At 46.2% G+C, this 16,829-nt stretch overlaps 1 protein-coding gene across 1 annotated transcript in view; it reads right to left on the minus strand.

Moving 5' to 3' along the window:
* Positions 1-16,829, minus strand: part of IQCD (IQ motif containing D) — a 34,603-nt gene that overhangs the window by 7,525 nt on the left and 10,249 nt on the right. The window contains exon 2 of the mRNA XM_053587231.1: positions 3,332-4,149. Coding sequence (XP_053443206.1) covers positions 3,332-4,060 — 729 coding nt within the window. The 5' untranslated portion in view covers positions 4,061-4,149. The remainder of the gene's footprint in view (positions 1-3,331; positions 4,150-16,829) is intronic.

Consider the following 16,829-nt stretch of genomic DNA (forward strand, 5'->3'; position numbering starts at 1 on the left):
CTCAAACTCTTGGGCTCAAGTGATCCTCTTGCCTCAGCCTCCTAAGTAGATGGAACTACAGGTGCCTGCCCTAACACCCGGCTACTTTTAGAGATGAGGTCTTGCTCTGGCTCAGGCTGGTCTTGAACCTGTGAAGTCAGGCACCTGCCTCGACCTCCCTTAGTGCTAGGATTACAGGCGTGAGCCACCACATCCACCTCATAACCTTCTCATAATATTTCCCTACATAAGTGACAGGCACAAGCCACCAGGGCAAGGCCACACATGAGATCTGGAACAGTGATGCTCCCACAGGGGACTCAGCAAGGGAGGGCCCTTTTAGCAGAGATGAGACAGGAAGCACTCACATGCACCACTGCTGGAATTGTCACTGGCCCTCCATTAAGCTCCCATCCCTGGCTTGGCCTTTACTATGGGTCAATTCTAGAATAGGAATAGGGGTGGATAGTGGGACTGTTTTGTAAATAAGCTGTATTCTAAAGTCTTCCCACAAATACTAGGGTCTCCATCTGAATACAACAATGCCTAGACTGTTCTTGCCACAGCCCTGGGCTAGGGTCAGCTGGGGTTAGCTAGTGGCAGGACCACAGGGTATCTGCACTCACTTCCAGCACACAGCAAGCAGGAAGGGAGTTGTGCCTTTGGGGTAAACCTATCCCGCAGGCAAGGCTTCCTGCACTAGGGGTTAGGTTTTAGATCAGGTAGTGTCACTGGCAGTCAGAGCTTTCCTTGTAAAATCCTCACAACATGCCTGATTAGTGTCTCACTGTCATTTTATACTGAGGTTCAATGACATGAAAAAATTTGCCCATCTGGAAAAGATGGAACTTGACCCCAAAGCAGTCCAACTTGAAAGCTCCAAGCTGGTTCCACCACCCAAATGGGACCAGCAATGCCACTTGAGGCTCTCTAGCTATCCCTAGATGACTAAATGGTGTCCCCTTGCCTAAGCACATAGCAGCCTGTCACCTGTCCACTCAGCAAGCATACTGTGTGAGCCTCTTTGAGGCCAGGCTCACTGGGGACACAGAGGCAGACCAAAATAGACAAGGTCCCTGTTTTCTTGCAGGAGAGCCAGACTCCTATGAGATCACCCAAATCACACACAAACATTTATCAACAAAATCTGATGAATGCCTTAAAGGAAAAATTTTGTGAGAACTACCTGACCAAGTGCATGGGGGAGAGTGGGCAGCAGATAGCCTCATAGGGCCTTGGCTCTCCCATCAGTAATGATAGATAAAAATGGAAAAGCCTACAACAGCTCTGTGTCCCCATATCTGCTCTGTCCAGAGAGGCTATGGAATAGAATGTTAAGCCGGGAACTTGACCCCAATAATAGACTACTTTCCATAGCATCTCTAGTTGCTGGGCATAGCTAAGAGATGTGCATGGAAGCACCATGTGCTACTTCCAAGTGTATCCTTAAAGGGTAGGACCAAGCCCACTGCTCCCCTTCTGACATGTGGAGAAAGCTGGAGAGCCATCTTAGCCCACAGTTAGAAGTCCCATGTAGGCGACAGCAGAGAAGTCACATGGAAGAACCCAGGCCCCTGACAGTTTGGGTATCTCTGTTACAGCAGCTAAATCTATACTCACATACCACCACACAGGGATTCATAAAGCTTTGGAGGGAAAAATGCATGTAAACGCATAACGCATAGTATATGTCTATAATGGTGGTTTGGGATCATGCTATCATTTCCTTTCTTAAAAATTGCCCTGGGGCAGTGCCTATGGCTCAGTGGGTAGGGCGCCAGCCTCATATACCGAGGGTGGCGGGGTCGAGCCCAGCCCCGGCCAAACTACAGCAAAAAAATAGCAGGTGTTATGGTGGGCACCTGCAGTCCCAGCTACTTAGGAGGCTAAGGCAAGAGAATCGCCTTAGCGATTGGAGGTTGTTGGAGGTTGGAGGTTGTTGTAAGCTGTGATGCCACAGCACTCTACCAAGGGCAATAAAGAGTCTGTCTCTAAAAAAAAAAAAAAAAATTCTCCTAAGCCAGGCATGATGGTGCATGCCTATAGTCCTAGCTGGTGGAGGGGTTAAGGCAAGAGGATCCCTTAACACCCCAGGTGCTCAAGGCTGAAGTGAGCTATGATGATGTATTCTATCCTGGGTGATAGAGTAAGATCTGTCTCAAAACACACACAAACACACACAGCACCTTCTTTTAGAGCTTACTTGTACTTGCCTCTGCCCCTTGCTCTCAGGACAATGACCAAATTCCTAGATTAGGGCTCAAAGGCCCTCTGAGATCTGTCTCTGTTTCTAGTCCCCTCATTCCAGGGCTTTCTTTGTCCCTTCCCTCTAGCTCAGTGGCATTCTTTGGGTTTCTGAACTAGCCAAGCTTATTGCCATCTCAAGACCTGGGTGCACACTTCTCTCCACCCAGAACAGGGGTTAGCAAACTAAGGCCCACAGGCCAAATCTAGAAAGCCACCTGTGTTTGTAAATAAAGTTTTATTGAAACAAAGTCCATTTACATACTATTTATGGCTGCTTTCACTCTATGATAGCAGAATTGAGAAAAGTAATTGCAACATCTGGCCCACAAAGTCTAATGTATTTACTATCTGGCCCTTTGTAGAAAAAGTTTGCTGACCCCTGTCTTGGAAGGTTCTTCCTCACTTCCACTGCTTGGCTCACTCCCTCACATTTTTCATGTCTTGGCTTCAATATCCCTGACCCTTTTGTTCTAAGTTCAGTTCTCCTGTAACACTCTCTTACAGCACCTTGTATTATTATACTTCTCAAAACCATGACAAAATGAATTCTTTTTTTTTATTATTTTTTGAGACAGAGTCTCACTATGTCACCCTTGGTAGGGTGCCACGGAGTCACTGCTCACAGCAACCTCAAGCTCTTGGGCTTAAGTGATTCTCTTTTCTCAGCCTCCCAAGTAGCTAAGACAACAGGCACCCACCATAATGCCTGGCTATTCTTTGGTTGTAGTTGTCATTGTTGTTTGGCAGGCCCGGGCTGGATTCAAACCTGCCAGCTCTGGTGTATGTGGCCAGCACCCTAGCTGCTGAGCCACAGGCACAAGCCGACAAAATGAGTTCTTTAATACTGACTTTCCTTAGGGTGCCAGCCCCATATACCAGAGGTGGCGGGTTCAAACCAGGCCCTGGCAAACAACAAAAAAAAAATACTGACCTTCCTTACTGTGAACTCCCTGAGTCTGGGACCACATGGACTTGGCACCTAGTAAAGTGCCCAAATGAATTTTTAAAAGCTATTTAAATCACTGAGGAAAAACCCAACCACAAGAAGATTTGGGTTACTTGGTGTGGCTCCTTCCATAACTTGACTGGTACCATGGAACAATACCTCTGCATCCCTGTTCTTCATTCTTGCTGCCAATTCATTTTCAAGAGCACTGATGATTTCTTGGTTCCTCTGGTTTCGTCTGTTGATATCCTGTATGAACTGGGCCCTCTCCCGAGCTTCCATGGGGCTAGTGAGTAACTTCTCAAACAGGAAACACTGGAGTTCCATCAGGCTATCGATAAACTTCTTGGCTTCTGCGCTTCTGCCCAGTGCCTGCATCTGCAGGAATCTGGCAGCCTGGGGGTTACCGAGAAGGAGTCGCAGGATGTTCTTGGTGGAGTCCTTGATATTTTGTATAAGTGGCAGGAGGTTGGATTTCTGCAGCTCTATGGAGAGAAGACGGCTTCTGATCCATGCTTCCTCCTCCATATCTTCCTCCTCCTGCACCTTTCTTTCTTTCTCCTTTAGGCCCCTGACGTTTTCCAAAAGGTCCTGGCAGAGGTCCTCATGCTCTCTCACTGCCCTCAGGATGTCCTCCCCCAGAACTTTCTCCACATCCTCTGGGTTGGAGGCAACATATGACAGCATTGTCACCAACTCCACCTTGTAGATGGCCTCCTCCAGGACGGACATGATCCTCTTGGCCTCAATGGTGGTGAGTTTGGTCTTAGAGGGGACCAAGGGTTTTAGCAGGTCTTCTGGCTTTTTGAACAGGCCTGTCTTTAACCCCATTTTGTTTATGGCGGGGCTCTGGTAGAAAGGGGCCACAGCAAGAATGTCCAAAGCCATTTTGTGGCAGCCTTCTTTGCCTCTGTAGGCCCTTGAGATTGGGACTTTGATAGACTATCTGGGGATTGTCTTTTATTGTCTCAGCAACCCTGAAAAAGGAATGAGTAGGTGTTAGTAGAGCTATAGTGACATAGGTGTAGGTGTGGTTAGTGGCCACAGCAGCCACAACTGTGGACATGGAGAGTTCATCTTAGATGGCCCACTGCTTGCACACAGAAACTTTAAAGGAGAAGTTTTGGGGCTTGGCGCCTGTGGCTCAAGTGGCTAAGGCACCAGCCACATACACCTGAGCTAGCAAGTTCGAATCCAGCCCAGGCCCGCCAAATGACAATGATGGCTGCAACCAAAAAATAGCCTGGTGTTATGGCAGGCACCTGTAGTCCTAGCTACATGGGAGGCGGAGGCAGGAGAATCACTTGAGCCCAGGAGTTGGAGGTCACTGTGAGCTGTGATGCCACAGCACTCTACCCAGGATGACAGCTTGAGGCTCTGTCTCCAAAAAAGGGAAAAAAAAGAAAAAGAAAAGTTTTTGGTGTTGGGAGGGTGTTAGGACCACGACGGTAGGAGAACCACATATAGAGGCAATTCTCAAGCACTGTGGCCTGAGAAAACAGACACCATTCTAAGGGTTTAAATAAAGGAAACCCGTTGCACCAGTAATGGAGAGTTGAGAGGCCAACCAGGGGGAGGTAAAGCCATCAGCAGTTCTAAATAGCACTAAGCCATTACATATGGAGGAGGTGGTGAGCTTGGGGCCCGGGGTCACCCAGGCCAAACTAGAACTATAGTCATTACATCCCACATGAGCTAGAGCCACTGCCAGAAATGCAGCCCAACGAGAGGGCAGGGAAGGGAAGTGTGGATAGAGAAATACCTGGTTTCTCCCTTCCTCTCACTCCCTATCCCCACATCTGTAACCCCCATTGGCCAAAACCAACAAGAAACCAACTGATAAGGGAGGCTACATTGCTCAAGGCCCAGCAGCCCGAATCCCAGAGCAAGACAGGAACAGAATAAACTATGGAGCTAAAAGCAAACAGGATTCGGCTTAGCCTGTTTTCACTGATTTTTAAGCATTTGTTTTGTTTTGTATTGTATTGTATTATTTTATTGAGATAGAATTTCATTCTGTCACCCAGGCTAGCATACAATGGCACAATCATAGCTCACAGCAACCTCCAACTCCTGGGTTTAAGTGATAGTATACCTGGGACCACTACACCTGAGTAATTTTTTTATTTTTTGAGACAGTCTCATTCTGTTGCCAAGGCTAGAGTGCCCTGGCATCAGCCTAGCTCACAGCAACCTTAAGCTTCTGGATTCAAGCGATCTCTTTCCTCAGCCTCCTAAGTAGCTATGACCACAGGCACCTGCCACAACATCTGGCTAATTTTTCCCGTTTTAGTACAGACTGGTCTCAAACTCCTGACTGCAAGTGATCCTCCCAATTCACCCTCCTGGAGTGCTGGGATTATAGGCATGAGCACCCAGTCCCCCAGTAATTTTTTCATTTTTTGTGGAGATGGAGTCTTGCTGTGTTGCCCAGGCTGACCTTCAACAATTCACCTCAAGTGATTCTCTCACTTCAACCTCCCAAATTTAAGAATTGGTTTAAGAAATGGGGGGAGGGGTGTGGGGAGTAAACAATGACTTTGAAATATGAAATATAATTTAAAAAACTGTTCCACTAAATGCAATGTTGTATCCTGGATTCGACCTGGAATGAAAAAAAGGACATTATTGGAAGAACCCAGAGAGATTTAAATAAAGTCCAAATGCATGCAACATCTTTAACTTCTTAGTATTTTTTTTTTAAGACACATTTTGCAGTTGTGTAAATTTCTTAGTTTTGACAAACATGTCAATGTTATATAAGATGTGAACATTAGGGGGAGCTGAATGAAGGGGATATGGGAACTCCCTATTATCTTTGCAACTTTTCTGTAAATCTATAATTATTACAAAATAAAAGGCTTATTTAAAAGACTGCTTCAGTCAGATCAGAGTCTAGACTGGAGAAAAGGAAAATAAAAAGAATAAAAGACTGTGTCAGAAAAATCTACAGCAGCAATCAGAAATCAATCCTTCGTGTTTCCTTCCATTGCACAATGGCTAAAAGTACAAGGTTTGCACAGCCCCCTTGGATTCTTGGGCTTCTTTAGCTGTAAAACAGGAATCGTCAACATTAAAGGGAAGCTTCTAGCAGGGGGCCTGGATTCTGTACACGTTCAATAAATACTAATAGTATTAACCCAGGGAACCTGAAATCTCAGGTCCAGGACTTCAGTGATTTCTGATGGCTGGGCCACTCAACACAGCATCCCTACCCTCACCTCATCCTTCTTCCCCCATCCCCTTTATCCTGTTAACTTATTCTCCAGGTTAAGTGTTACCACCTGACATCTCTATATGGACTTATTTGTTGATTTTGTTTTTCCTATCCTGAGAAGGAAGCTCCAATAAAAGTAGAGGCTTTAACTACTTTGATCACTATTGTATACCCAGTACTGAGAAAAAAAAAAAAAAAAAGGACACCGACCATCATCTTGGGAAAAGATCTGTTGTTAGCACTTAAAGGTTACCTGTACTATTTTTGTTTCCATATTCTGTCTGTAGATGTGAGTCTGTAGATGTGAGTCATGCTTTGAAGAAAGGATCAGTAGGACTTGATGAGTGAAAGATAATTTGAGTTTGGGTGTCTGAGAAGGAATGGTGTGGCCTTTAGGAAACTAGGGAAACCAAGAGAAGTTCACAGGGGAGGACAAAGAGCCTCTGTTTTCCACTCATTGAGTTCCAGCTGCCACCCTGGAGTGGGCAGTAGACAATGATGTCTCAGCTTTCCCATGATACACTTTCTTTGTTGGTTTTTCTTCCAAGATGTGCACTCTTGGTGGGAATGTCAATTAAAAAGCCCTGCCCTCTCTCTCCTTGGAGTGTGAATCCAGAAAAGAGGGAGACATGGATGAGGAATGATGGGAGGTGATTCATGCTCCAAGCGCATTCTTGAAGGTCCCACTACTAAGATCCTCAGAACTTCCTTAGCTATTGTTCTTTCTGAGGCCTTGTTCATTTTGCTTAGCCAGGGTCAGTTTCTGTTGCTTGCCATCAAGGAACCCTAGCTGATAAAACACTGTAGGCAACAGACTAGATCAGAAGGCCTCCAGAGAGACGTTGGGGATAGAGATACAAATGCGATGTAGAAGGAAGTGATATTTGAAGTTACAAAAGATACTTTTTGTTCACTAAACCAAAGAGTAAATGAACAGAGGGGAGGGGATCAAAGGAATGCCTAAAACAACTCAGAACAAGGATGGCCAGATCAGGTGCTAAGCAGTCAGAATGGATCCAAAATCAGAAGCCTCTTTGGGGCTGAGAACTGAGGCTTAGAACAGCAGTATCTTATATCACTTTGATTCACACCCATGTCCTGCTCCCCAATCAATGTCATATGCTCCTTTGAGGCTTTTCCTGAAGATAAAGTTTTAGGGAGAGCCATGGAGCATCTTTAGCCTCTCTGAGGATGAAGGATCTTTGCCCCATGGCCACAGGATGAATGCGGACAAAATGGTTAATGAACATACCTCCCCCCATTGTCCCCCAAAGCTCTCAGGCATAAATCAAAATGCCTGAATTCTTCTGAGATTGCGACAGGAAATGCAATGTTACATGAAATGTTTCCAATTTGCTTTCAGCCAAATTACCTCTTTTGCTTTAAAGGGCAAACTTGTTTTCTTTGATTATGATGGCGCCCATCAGTTCTTGGCAGCTCATTTGGGTGAACAAGAAAAAGCCAGTGGAACTAGGATTGAGGGGAAATGCATCTGACTCTGATGACAAAAATCACTGGAGAATCTTTTTTCCTTGAATTCTAATATGATCATTTCATGTCCTTTTTAATGCCACCAACCTTAATGTTTAAATCATTTCCAACTTGAGCCTCTTTTTTTAAAATTCCTGCCCTGAGAGTGAAACAAGATTGTTAATGGATGGGGAACTTTAATCGGATCTTCCCTTTATTTGTCATTAATTCTGCTGATGAACTTTATAAATGGAAATATATCTTTATCATGCAAATTATACCTCATCTTCATTCAAATGGGCTTGTTGGATAGTTTATTCCGTTCACTCTCGGGACATTTTGAGAAAAAAAGGAAGATTTGAGCTAAATTATATCTTTCTTTCCCCTCGAGAGAAAAAGGAGAACACCCTACACCTACAACTATCCTACAAATCCAAAATGGTATCTGGCAGTGGTTCTCAGCCTTCCTAATGTTGCGGCCCTTTAATACAGTTCCTGTGGGTTGTGGACCCACAGGTTGAGAATCACTGGTGTATGGAGAAGTCAGAGGGTGTTAAAAAAAAATAAAACTGGAGACTGAGCTGGGTGTGGGGGCTCACACTTGTAACCTATCACTTTGGGAGGGGAGGCCAAGGTAGGAGGATAGCTTGAGGCCAAGAGTTTGAGAACAGCCTAGGCAACATAGAAGGACCTCATCTCTACAAGAAAACTTTAAAAATTTCCAGGCATAGGGGTAGGGCGCCAGCCCCATATGCCGGAGGTGGTGGGTTCAAACCCAGCCCTGGCCAAAAAACTGCAAAAAAAAAAGAAAAGTTTCCAGGCATGATGGTGCACATCTGTAGCCTTAGCTACTTGGGAGGCTGAGGCAGGAGGATAACTTGAGCCCAGGAGTTCAAGGCTGCGGTGAGCTATGACGAGGCCACTGCACTCCAGCCTGGGTGACAGAGCAAGATCCAGACTCCAAAGAAAAAGAAAAAAAAAAAAAAAGTGGCGCCTATAGGTCAAGCGGTTAAGGCGCCAGCCACATACACCAAAGCTGACGGGTTCAAATCCGGTCTGGGCCTGCCAAACAATGACAACTACAATCAAAAAATAGCCGGGTGTTGTGGCGGGCGCCTGTAGTCATAGCTACTCAGGAGGCTAAGGCAAGAAAATCGCTTAAGTCCAGGAGTTTGAGGTTGCTGTGAGTTGTGAGGCCATGGCACTCTACCCAGGGCGATAGCTTGAAGCTTTGTCCAAAAAAAAAGAAAAGAAAAAGAAAAAAAGTTGGGGGTCAGGTGTGGTGGTTCACACCTATAATCCTAGCACTCTGGGAGGCTGAGGTGGGTGGATTGCTTGAGCTTAGCGGTTCGAGACCAGCCTAAGCAAGAGTGAGACCCTGTCTCTACTAAAAATAGAAAAAAACTAGCAGGGTGCTATGTGCTATGGTAGGCACCTGTAGTCCCAGCTACTTGGGAGGCAAAAGGATCACTTGAGCCCAAGACTTTGAGGTTTCTGGGAGCTATGATACCATGACACTCTCCCCAGGGCAGCAGGGTGAGACTGTCTAAAAATAAAATTGTCTATTTTTTTTTTTTTAAGTTTGCAAAGAATTGTATCGTTAATTGTCCGATCAATGGCAAAGAGCAGGAGACAGCAGGTGACCTTCATATTCCATTTTCCCCAACTGGAGAAGTGATGGACTTGATATTTTCATAAAAGAATAAAATGAGGGAGGAGGGCTAGGTAGTGTAAAAGCGGCCGCTCTCCTTTTACATCTCAGTCCTGACCACGTCCTATTTTTCTCCTTTAAGCCCTTTTCCATACTTCTGAAAGAGGTTATTTCTCATTTTCATTAAGGGGCCTTTCCTGTTGCAACTCAGAGCAGAAGCTCCCATGTTCACCATACTCCATGACAAGCCACCAGTGACCCAGAGCCTCTATGTGGCTCCCGGGGAGGGAGGATCATCCTGCTGCTTTTGACCCCTACCTCTGACTGGGCAGAATAGGCAGCGTGCAGGGAGGTCACCGGCCCATGGAGACGCAAGTGGTGGGGGCTTCTGTGGCTTTCCCCCCAACTGGGGAATCCAGGAGCATCTGTGTTAATCACCCCTCTTCAATCAGGTGGGAAAGGAGGATTCCCACCTCAGGGGTAAGGGGATGGACAAACCCAGGACTCCAGCACTGGGTGCAGAAAATAGACAGAGTTCATTTGTCCTATTGTCTTCTATGGTAGACATAGTACGTTGATTCTTTCCTGGTCTGGTTCCAGTGAAGCCTGACAAGTAGAGACTTGGAGAACAGACCGGTACTAGATTCAGTTCCTAACATTCTGTCAACTTAACAACTACAAGTATGAATATATATTCATATTCATATATAGTCATAAGTATATATGTATATAACTAACAATAACAATAGATAGATGTATTTCACAACTGTGGTATATTTTACACACATACACCCATATACATATACAATGGCCTGAGCAGGAACACTGGGAGAGAATGAGGAAGTTAGTCACATTTCGGGCACTTCGATGGGGCAAGGGTCATCACCAGCCTTGGTGTCCCAGGAAATTACAGCATGGACAAAGTTCATGGGAAGGAGAGCAATTACTAGAATTTTGTAAGGAGCATACATAGAAATGGTAGAAACTAGCTACATTCTAATTTTATAACAACAGAAAAAAATAATAGAGAGGCCATTCTGGCTATGATAGCTTCCATATATTATTCCATTGTTCTTTACTATTAACATTTTAGCTTTTGTCCTGCTAGAGGGCGTTATGTCTTTTAATGCTCAAGATACCTTGTGTATTATTTTTTTCTTACATCTTTTTCTTTATTCTCAAAAAATTATGGTGTTAAATGAAGTCCGAGAGGCATGGGGCTAGTCCTTGATTGGTGTCTAGGGCTTTAGGCAAGGCAGACCTGAGCCCCAAGAACGTGAAAATATTATCTGCAAACCCTCAGCAGCAGCTACTGTGCAGAGTCTGAAGGCCCAAGTCAGATCCTGGGCATGTGTACGGATGTGTGGCAGGTCATGAGCTCCAAATAGAGGAGAAGAAAATGTGTGGAAACTACTTTTAAAAGGCAAATGAGCAAAAGACCTGGCACCAGAAGGGTCTAGTGGGAAAAAGTAGGAGAGGTGGAGGACAGGAATCACCTGTTCCTTTCTGTGACTACCTAAGGGCAGAGGCGCATAACCCCAGCAAGGGCCCAAAGTAGGCAGCAGCTTCTTGGACATCATATAGGAGATGCCCGAAGATGCCAGGGCTGGTCCACAGGCACCGTCAGGGAGTGCGGTGCTGGTCACAGGAATGGGGACAACCTGGTCCTATTTCTGGGCAGTTTGCTTCCCAGCCCACGATGGCCCTTCTAGTGACGAGGGAAAAGCCAAGGACTCAGTGTCCACAGTGCCATGCAACTACCACTTCTGCTTCTGTGCTGCTCCCGGCAGCATTGCCCCAGCTTCTGCACCCCATGAGACTCTGCCAGTCTCCAAGCTGGGGCCCACCATCATCACCTTCCTGTAGTCTTCCCTGCTCCCCCATTGGCTTCTAGGCACTGAGGCCCTTCTGGCTCCCAGTCTGGTCACAGGCATCAGACATGGCAGGGAAACCAGCCCTGAACCGTCCGTCACTTGGCTCTTTGAGAGGGTTCTGAGCACAAAAACCAGGCAGGTTGATGTGATCATGGATTAGAATGACATCTCCGACCTCAAACCTGGGGTTGAGCCCAGCTGCTGCTCTGGTGAACACCAGCATAACCACGCCCATAAATTTAAAAACCTCGCTGGGAATGTCACCTTCCAGGGAGGGTCCCCTTCATGCCTGTGGAACCTGCCCTGTATCATCACCCAGGCTCTGCCATTCAGGAACTCAAACACCAACTGAGCAGCATGACCTGCCCCTGTACTTAGGGGAAAATCTGATAACTCGCTGTATTCAAAGATCTGGGCCAGACCTCCTCATCCTAATCCAGAACCACAGATTACTGCCACTTGAGGTCAGTGGTGCAACACAGAAGCCATCGTGCAGTGGTCTGATAATCCTTGCATGGATATCTATTCTTAACAACTATCCATGCAGAGTCAATTTCTCAAACATGTGTCACACTTTAGAAATTCAGTTTCCTATGTCTGACAATATAGGACGCATGTCCCTGATGGTCCCGCCACCTCCCCAAGTCAGCATTCCCCTCCGGTACTACCCTCTGCTGTATCACCTTTCCTTTTTCCATGAACACACAGCAGGTGTCTGAAGGACTGGTTGATGCTCCGGTTATGAGGCACCCATGTCCTTCAGTTTGCAGGTCCACAGAAGAAAGCCTTTGATGTATCCATTCCACCAGGCTGGAGGTCAATGCCAGCACCCACTGGGATCTAGACCACAGGATCATCTTCAGTGCTGGACATAGTAAAGGCTGGAGTAGGACTGAACACAATCTTCCTGGGCTGCCTTATGCCCCTCAGTGTCTCCGTCAGCTCAACCTGAAACTGGACATACTTCCTGGAAATCGAAAACACCCTTGGCATCATAACTCTCCAGAGGGGCAGGGTAGACCTCCAGGCTTAACTTGCTCAGCCTGGTGGTGTGGCACAGCAGGTGCTTCAGGGTGGCCAGGGAGAGGAAGTTCCCATGGAAACTAAGGGTTGTGAGCTGGCAGCAGCGACTCAGGGCAGGCACAATGACATTGAACTGGGAGTCCCAATCCCATAGTTCTCTAGAACCAAGGACTGGACTGGACCAAGGACTGGACTGTGCCTGCAATTTTCTCTAGCAAAAGTTTAAGGGGCTCAGGACTGAAATGGGTCAGTTCGATGTCTTCCAGATGCAACTCCTTTAGCTGACTCATGCTTGGCCAAGAGGACAGGTTATCCCAGTCTGATGCGGATAGGTTACAGAAATAAAGTAAGAGGGTTTCCAAGGGGGCTTTAAAGCACCTCAGCACCTGCTGAAGACCTCGTCTGAGGAATCAAACATACACATGAAGCTTCCGGAGGTTGTTTAACTTGAGGAACTGAGAGGTGAACTGGGTGACAATCTCCTCATTCTGACTGGGGAATTGTTGCCATCTTCATAGACGTTTAAGAGATCTAGTTTGCTGATATCACTCATCTGGCCCAGATACAGGGCAAAGCCCGCAGTGGTGGACAGGTCTGAGCCACAGTTCAGTTGCACCTCCTGGATGCAGTCCAGCTCCACCATTTCCAGGACCTTCCTAATATTCTGGCACATCATCTCCTCTATCACCAGCTTCCTACAGCACAGGTGGAGGACATCTTTTCTCTTCCTGACCCACTGAATAAGGTAGGTGAGACAATGATCCAGAGAGCTTTCTGTCAAGGCCAAGTCTCCAGACACCATCATGGGTGTAGCCTTCCCATCCCTGCACAGGCCTTTGCTGTTGGTCTCTTCTTCGTGGCTTCTGAGGAGGACGCTGGGTCTCCACTCCATACTGTCCAAAAGTTTCCATTGACATCCCGCAATTCCAGCACTTGCAGGTTTCCCCTCCTGGGCCAATCCTTCTGGGTAAGCAGCACATCCAGCCCATCCAGCACAGCTTTTCCCGTCTTCAGGTCACGTCTCTTCATCAGGAACCCCAGATGGAGGCGGGTGAAGGGCCAAGCCTGGCTTCATATGAAATGAAATTCATATGAAATGGCCAAGGCTTCATTTCTCACCAGGGTCTGCACAGCCAGGTCCAGGAGTCTGGGTGGGGCCTTGAAGCTCATCCTGGGGAAAACCTTGCAGGAAGCAATCGGCCTTCCATTTCCAAGTAGCTGTTGATCTCTCCTGCCCTCTGTTCAACATTTGTCATCTGTACCTGCTGTCAGCATGGTCCACCCATACTCAAAAGTCTCCACAGCCTGCTGGCTCTCCCTGGCAAGGTGGCTCACACCTGTAATCCTAGCATTCTGGGAAGTCAAGGCATGTGGATTGGTTGAAGTCAAGAGTTGGAGACCAGCCTGAGCAAGATCAAGACCCCATCTCTACTAAAAATAGAAAAATCAGGCTGGTGTTGTGTATCCCAGCTACTTGGGAGGGTGAAGCAAGAGGATAGCTTGAGCCCAGGAGTTTGAGGATGCTGTGAGCTATGATGACCTCACTCTACCCAGGATGACAGAATGAGGCTCTGTCTCAAAAACAAACAAACAAACAAACAAAAAAAAAACAAAACAAGACTACCATAGGTTCCGGGTCTGTAGCTCAGTGTCTAGGGCACTAGCCATATGCACCTGGGCTGGTGGGTTCGAACCCAGCCCAGGCCTTGCAAACAACAGTGACAACCGCAACCAAAAACAAAACAAAACAAAAAAAACAATAACCGGGCACTGTGGCAGGCACCCACAGCCCTAGCCACCTGGGTGGCTGAGGCAAGAGAATCACCCAAGCCCAAGAGTTTGAGGCTACTGTAAGCCATGACATCACGGTACTCCACTGAGGGCAACATAATGAGATTCCGTCTCAAAAAAAAAAAAAAAAAAGGGCTGGGCACCTGTAGCTCAGTGGCTAGGGCACCAGCCACATACACCAGAGCTGGCAGGTTCAAACCCAGCCCAGGCCTGCCAAACAACAATGTCAACTGGCACCTTATGTATTATCATCCCCATTTTACAGATGGGGAAACTGAAGTTCTGAAAGGTTTTAAATGAAATGGAAGAATAATTTCTGAAGATAGCTATAACAATCTCATCCATGCCATATACTCTTTTGCAATGTGACTATGCCACTCCTCCATCAAGGTAGAATCTGACTTCCCCTTGAATGACCCCACAACCTGTTTTGACCTACAGAATGCAGAAGTGATATTGTGAAATTGTAAAGGCTTTCTCTTAAGACCTCTGTAGCTTCCTTCCATCTTCACTGCTTAGAATACTCCTGTCGAAAGGCAGATACCATGGAAGAAGTCCAACTGCCTTGAGACCACCATGCAGTGAAGAATCTCAAACTAGCCATCCAGAGAGAAAAGGCCATTTGGAGGAGGGATGAGGCATCAGACAGTGAGTAAAGCCTTCTTGGACCTTATATGCCAGACGCATTGCCAGATGAATATAGCTGAGTGACTGACTCCAGCCAACAACATATGGACCAGAAGAACTGCCTGGCCAAGCCCTTCCCAAATTCCTGACCCACAGAACCCTAAGCAATAAAATGGTTATTGTATTAAACTGCTATGTTTTGGAGTTGTTTGCTGCGTAGCAGTAGACACGTAAACCATATGCCTATAGAGTAGCAAGGATCGGAACTAAGCCAGATCTCTTTGAATGTGAGGCCGGGGTTTTTTTCACCCCCTTGGAACTAATCTACCTTTCTTTCTTTCTACACTGACCATCCACGATACTGGTGTCATGCTTCTGTAGGCACACCTAGGATGCTTATAAATTATTTTAGGAAAAGCCTTGAGTCATCTCTCATTGATTTTTATGCAGTTTTTTTGAGTCAATCATTTACATACTTTGGAACTTCTTTTTTTTTTTTTTTTTTGTAGAGACAGAGTTTCACTTTATTGCCCTCGGTAGAGTGCTGTGGCATCACACAGCTCACAACAACCTCCAACTCCTGGGCTTAGGCAATTCTCTTGCCTCAGCCTCCCGAGTAGCTGGGACTACAGGCGCCAGCCACAACGCCCGGCTATTTTTTTTTTTTTTTTTTGTTGCAGTTTGGCCGGGGCTGGGTTTGAACCCACCACCCTCGGCATATGGGGCCGGCGCCCTGCTCACTGAGCCACAGGCGCCACCCCATACTTTGGAACTTCTTATTAGCCAATTATAAAGACACACCTCATAACTCATAATCATAATCCTCATGATTACAACATGGGAATCCCTGGGCAGCGTGCACCTCCCTGAATGAAGAAGAACTGGTAGATCAGGGAAGAGGACTTCCTGTTTGTTTTAATTCAGTATTGCCCAGATTTCTCTCATTAGCATACTACATAGTGATTTTTGCCAAATCTATAGGCCAAGCTTATATCATTATTGACTCAATTTTTCCTTAAGTATACTTTCTTTCATTTTTTTTTTTTTTTTTTTTTTTAAACAGAGTCTTACTCTTTCATCCTGGGAAGAGTGCCATGGCATCATAGCTCACAGCAACCTCAAACTCTTGGACTCAGTGATCCTCTTGACTCAGCCTCCCAAGTAGCTGGGACTATAGGCATCCCACCATGATGCCCTGCTAGTTTTTTCTTTCCTTTTTTTTTATTTAGGAGGGGCTCACTTTTGCTCAGCCTGGTCTCAAACTCCCGAGATCAAGCAATCTACCTGCCTTGGCCTCCTAGAGTGCTAGGGGCAGAAGAATCACCTAAACCCCAGAGTTTGAGGTTGCTGTGAGTTAGGCCAACACTACAGTACTCTAGCCTGGGCAACACAGTGAGACTCTGTCTTAAAAAGAGAAAATAAACAAATAAATGGGATCTTGTTATGCTGCCTAGGCTCAAGTGATCTTCCCACTTCAGCCTCCAGAGTAGCTTGGACCACAAGCATGCACCACTGTGCCCAGTCTCAGCTCAGAAGTTGTCATTAGTAAGGGATTATCAGCCACTTAGTTCCAGTTCTACTACCTACTGGCTAGGTTAATAGGCCGAGATTTCGCCTTTGAAGCAGCAGGAATTTTCTTTTTAGCCACTGGAAGATTCCTTTAGTCTGCAAAGCATGTATCTAGCTTTGTTCAGAACTCTGTCTTCTTTATTTGAGTCTTTCAAGAAAGTCAGAGCTTGGAAAGGGGCAGCATATTCATGACAAAAGCTGCTATCCCAAGCAACTTTTGCATAGTAGGCACTCAATAAATAAATCGCTGTTGAAGGAAGAGATGGCAAATCCCAGATTTGCCAAGAGGCCTGTTTCCTCATGTGGGTAGGATAATATTATTTCACAAAATATGTTATGTCCCGAAGTAGAACCAGAAAATAGTGTCATATTTTAATTGTAAAAACTGTGGGCCAAGATCTAGCCTCTGGATTCTCATCCCTATACTCAGGGCTT

The sequence above is a fragment of the Nycticebus coucang genome, chromosome 4 (genome assembly GCF_027406575.1).
Source record: "Nycticebus coucang isolate mNycCou1 chromosome 4, mNycCou1.pri, whole genome shotgun sequence".
Classification (NCBI taxonomy): Eukaryota; Metazoa; Chordata; class Mammalia; order Primates; family Lorisidae; genus Nycticebus; species Nycticebus coucang.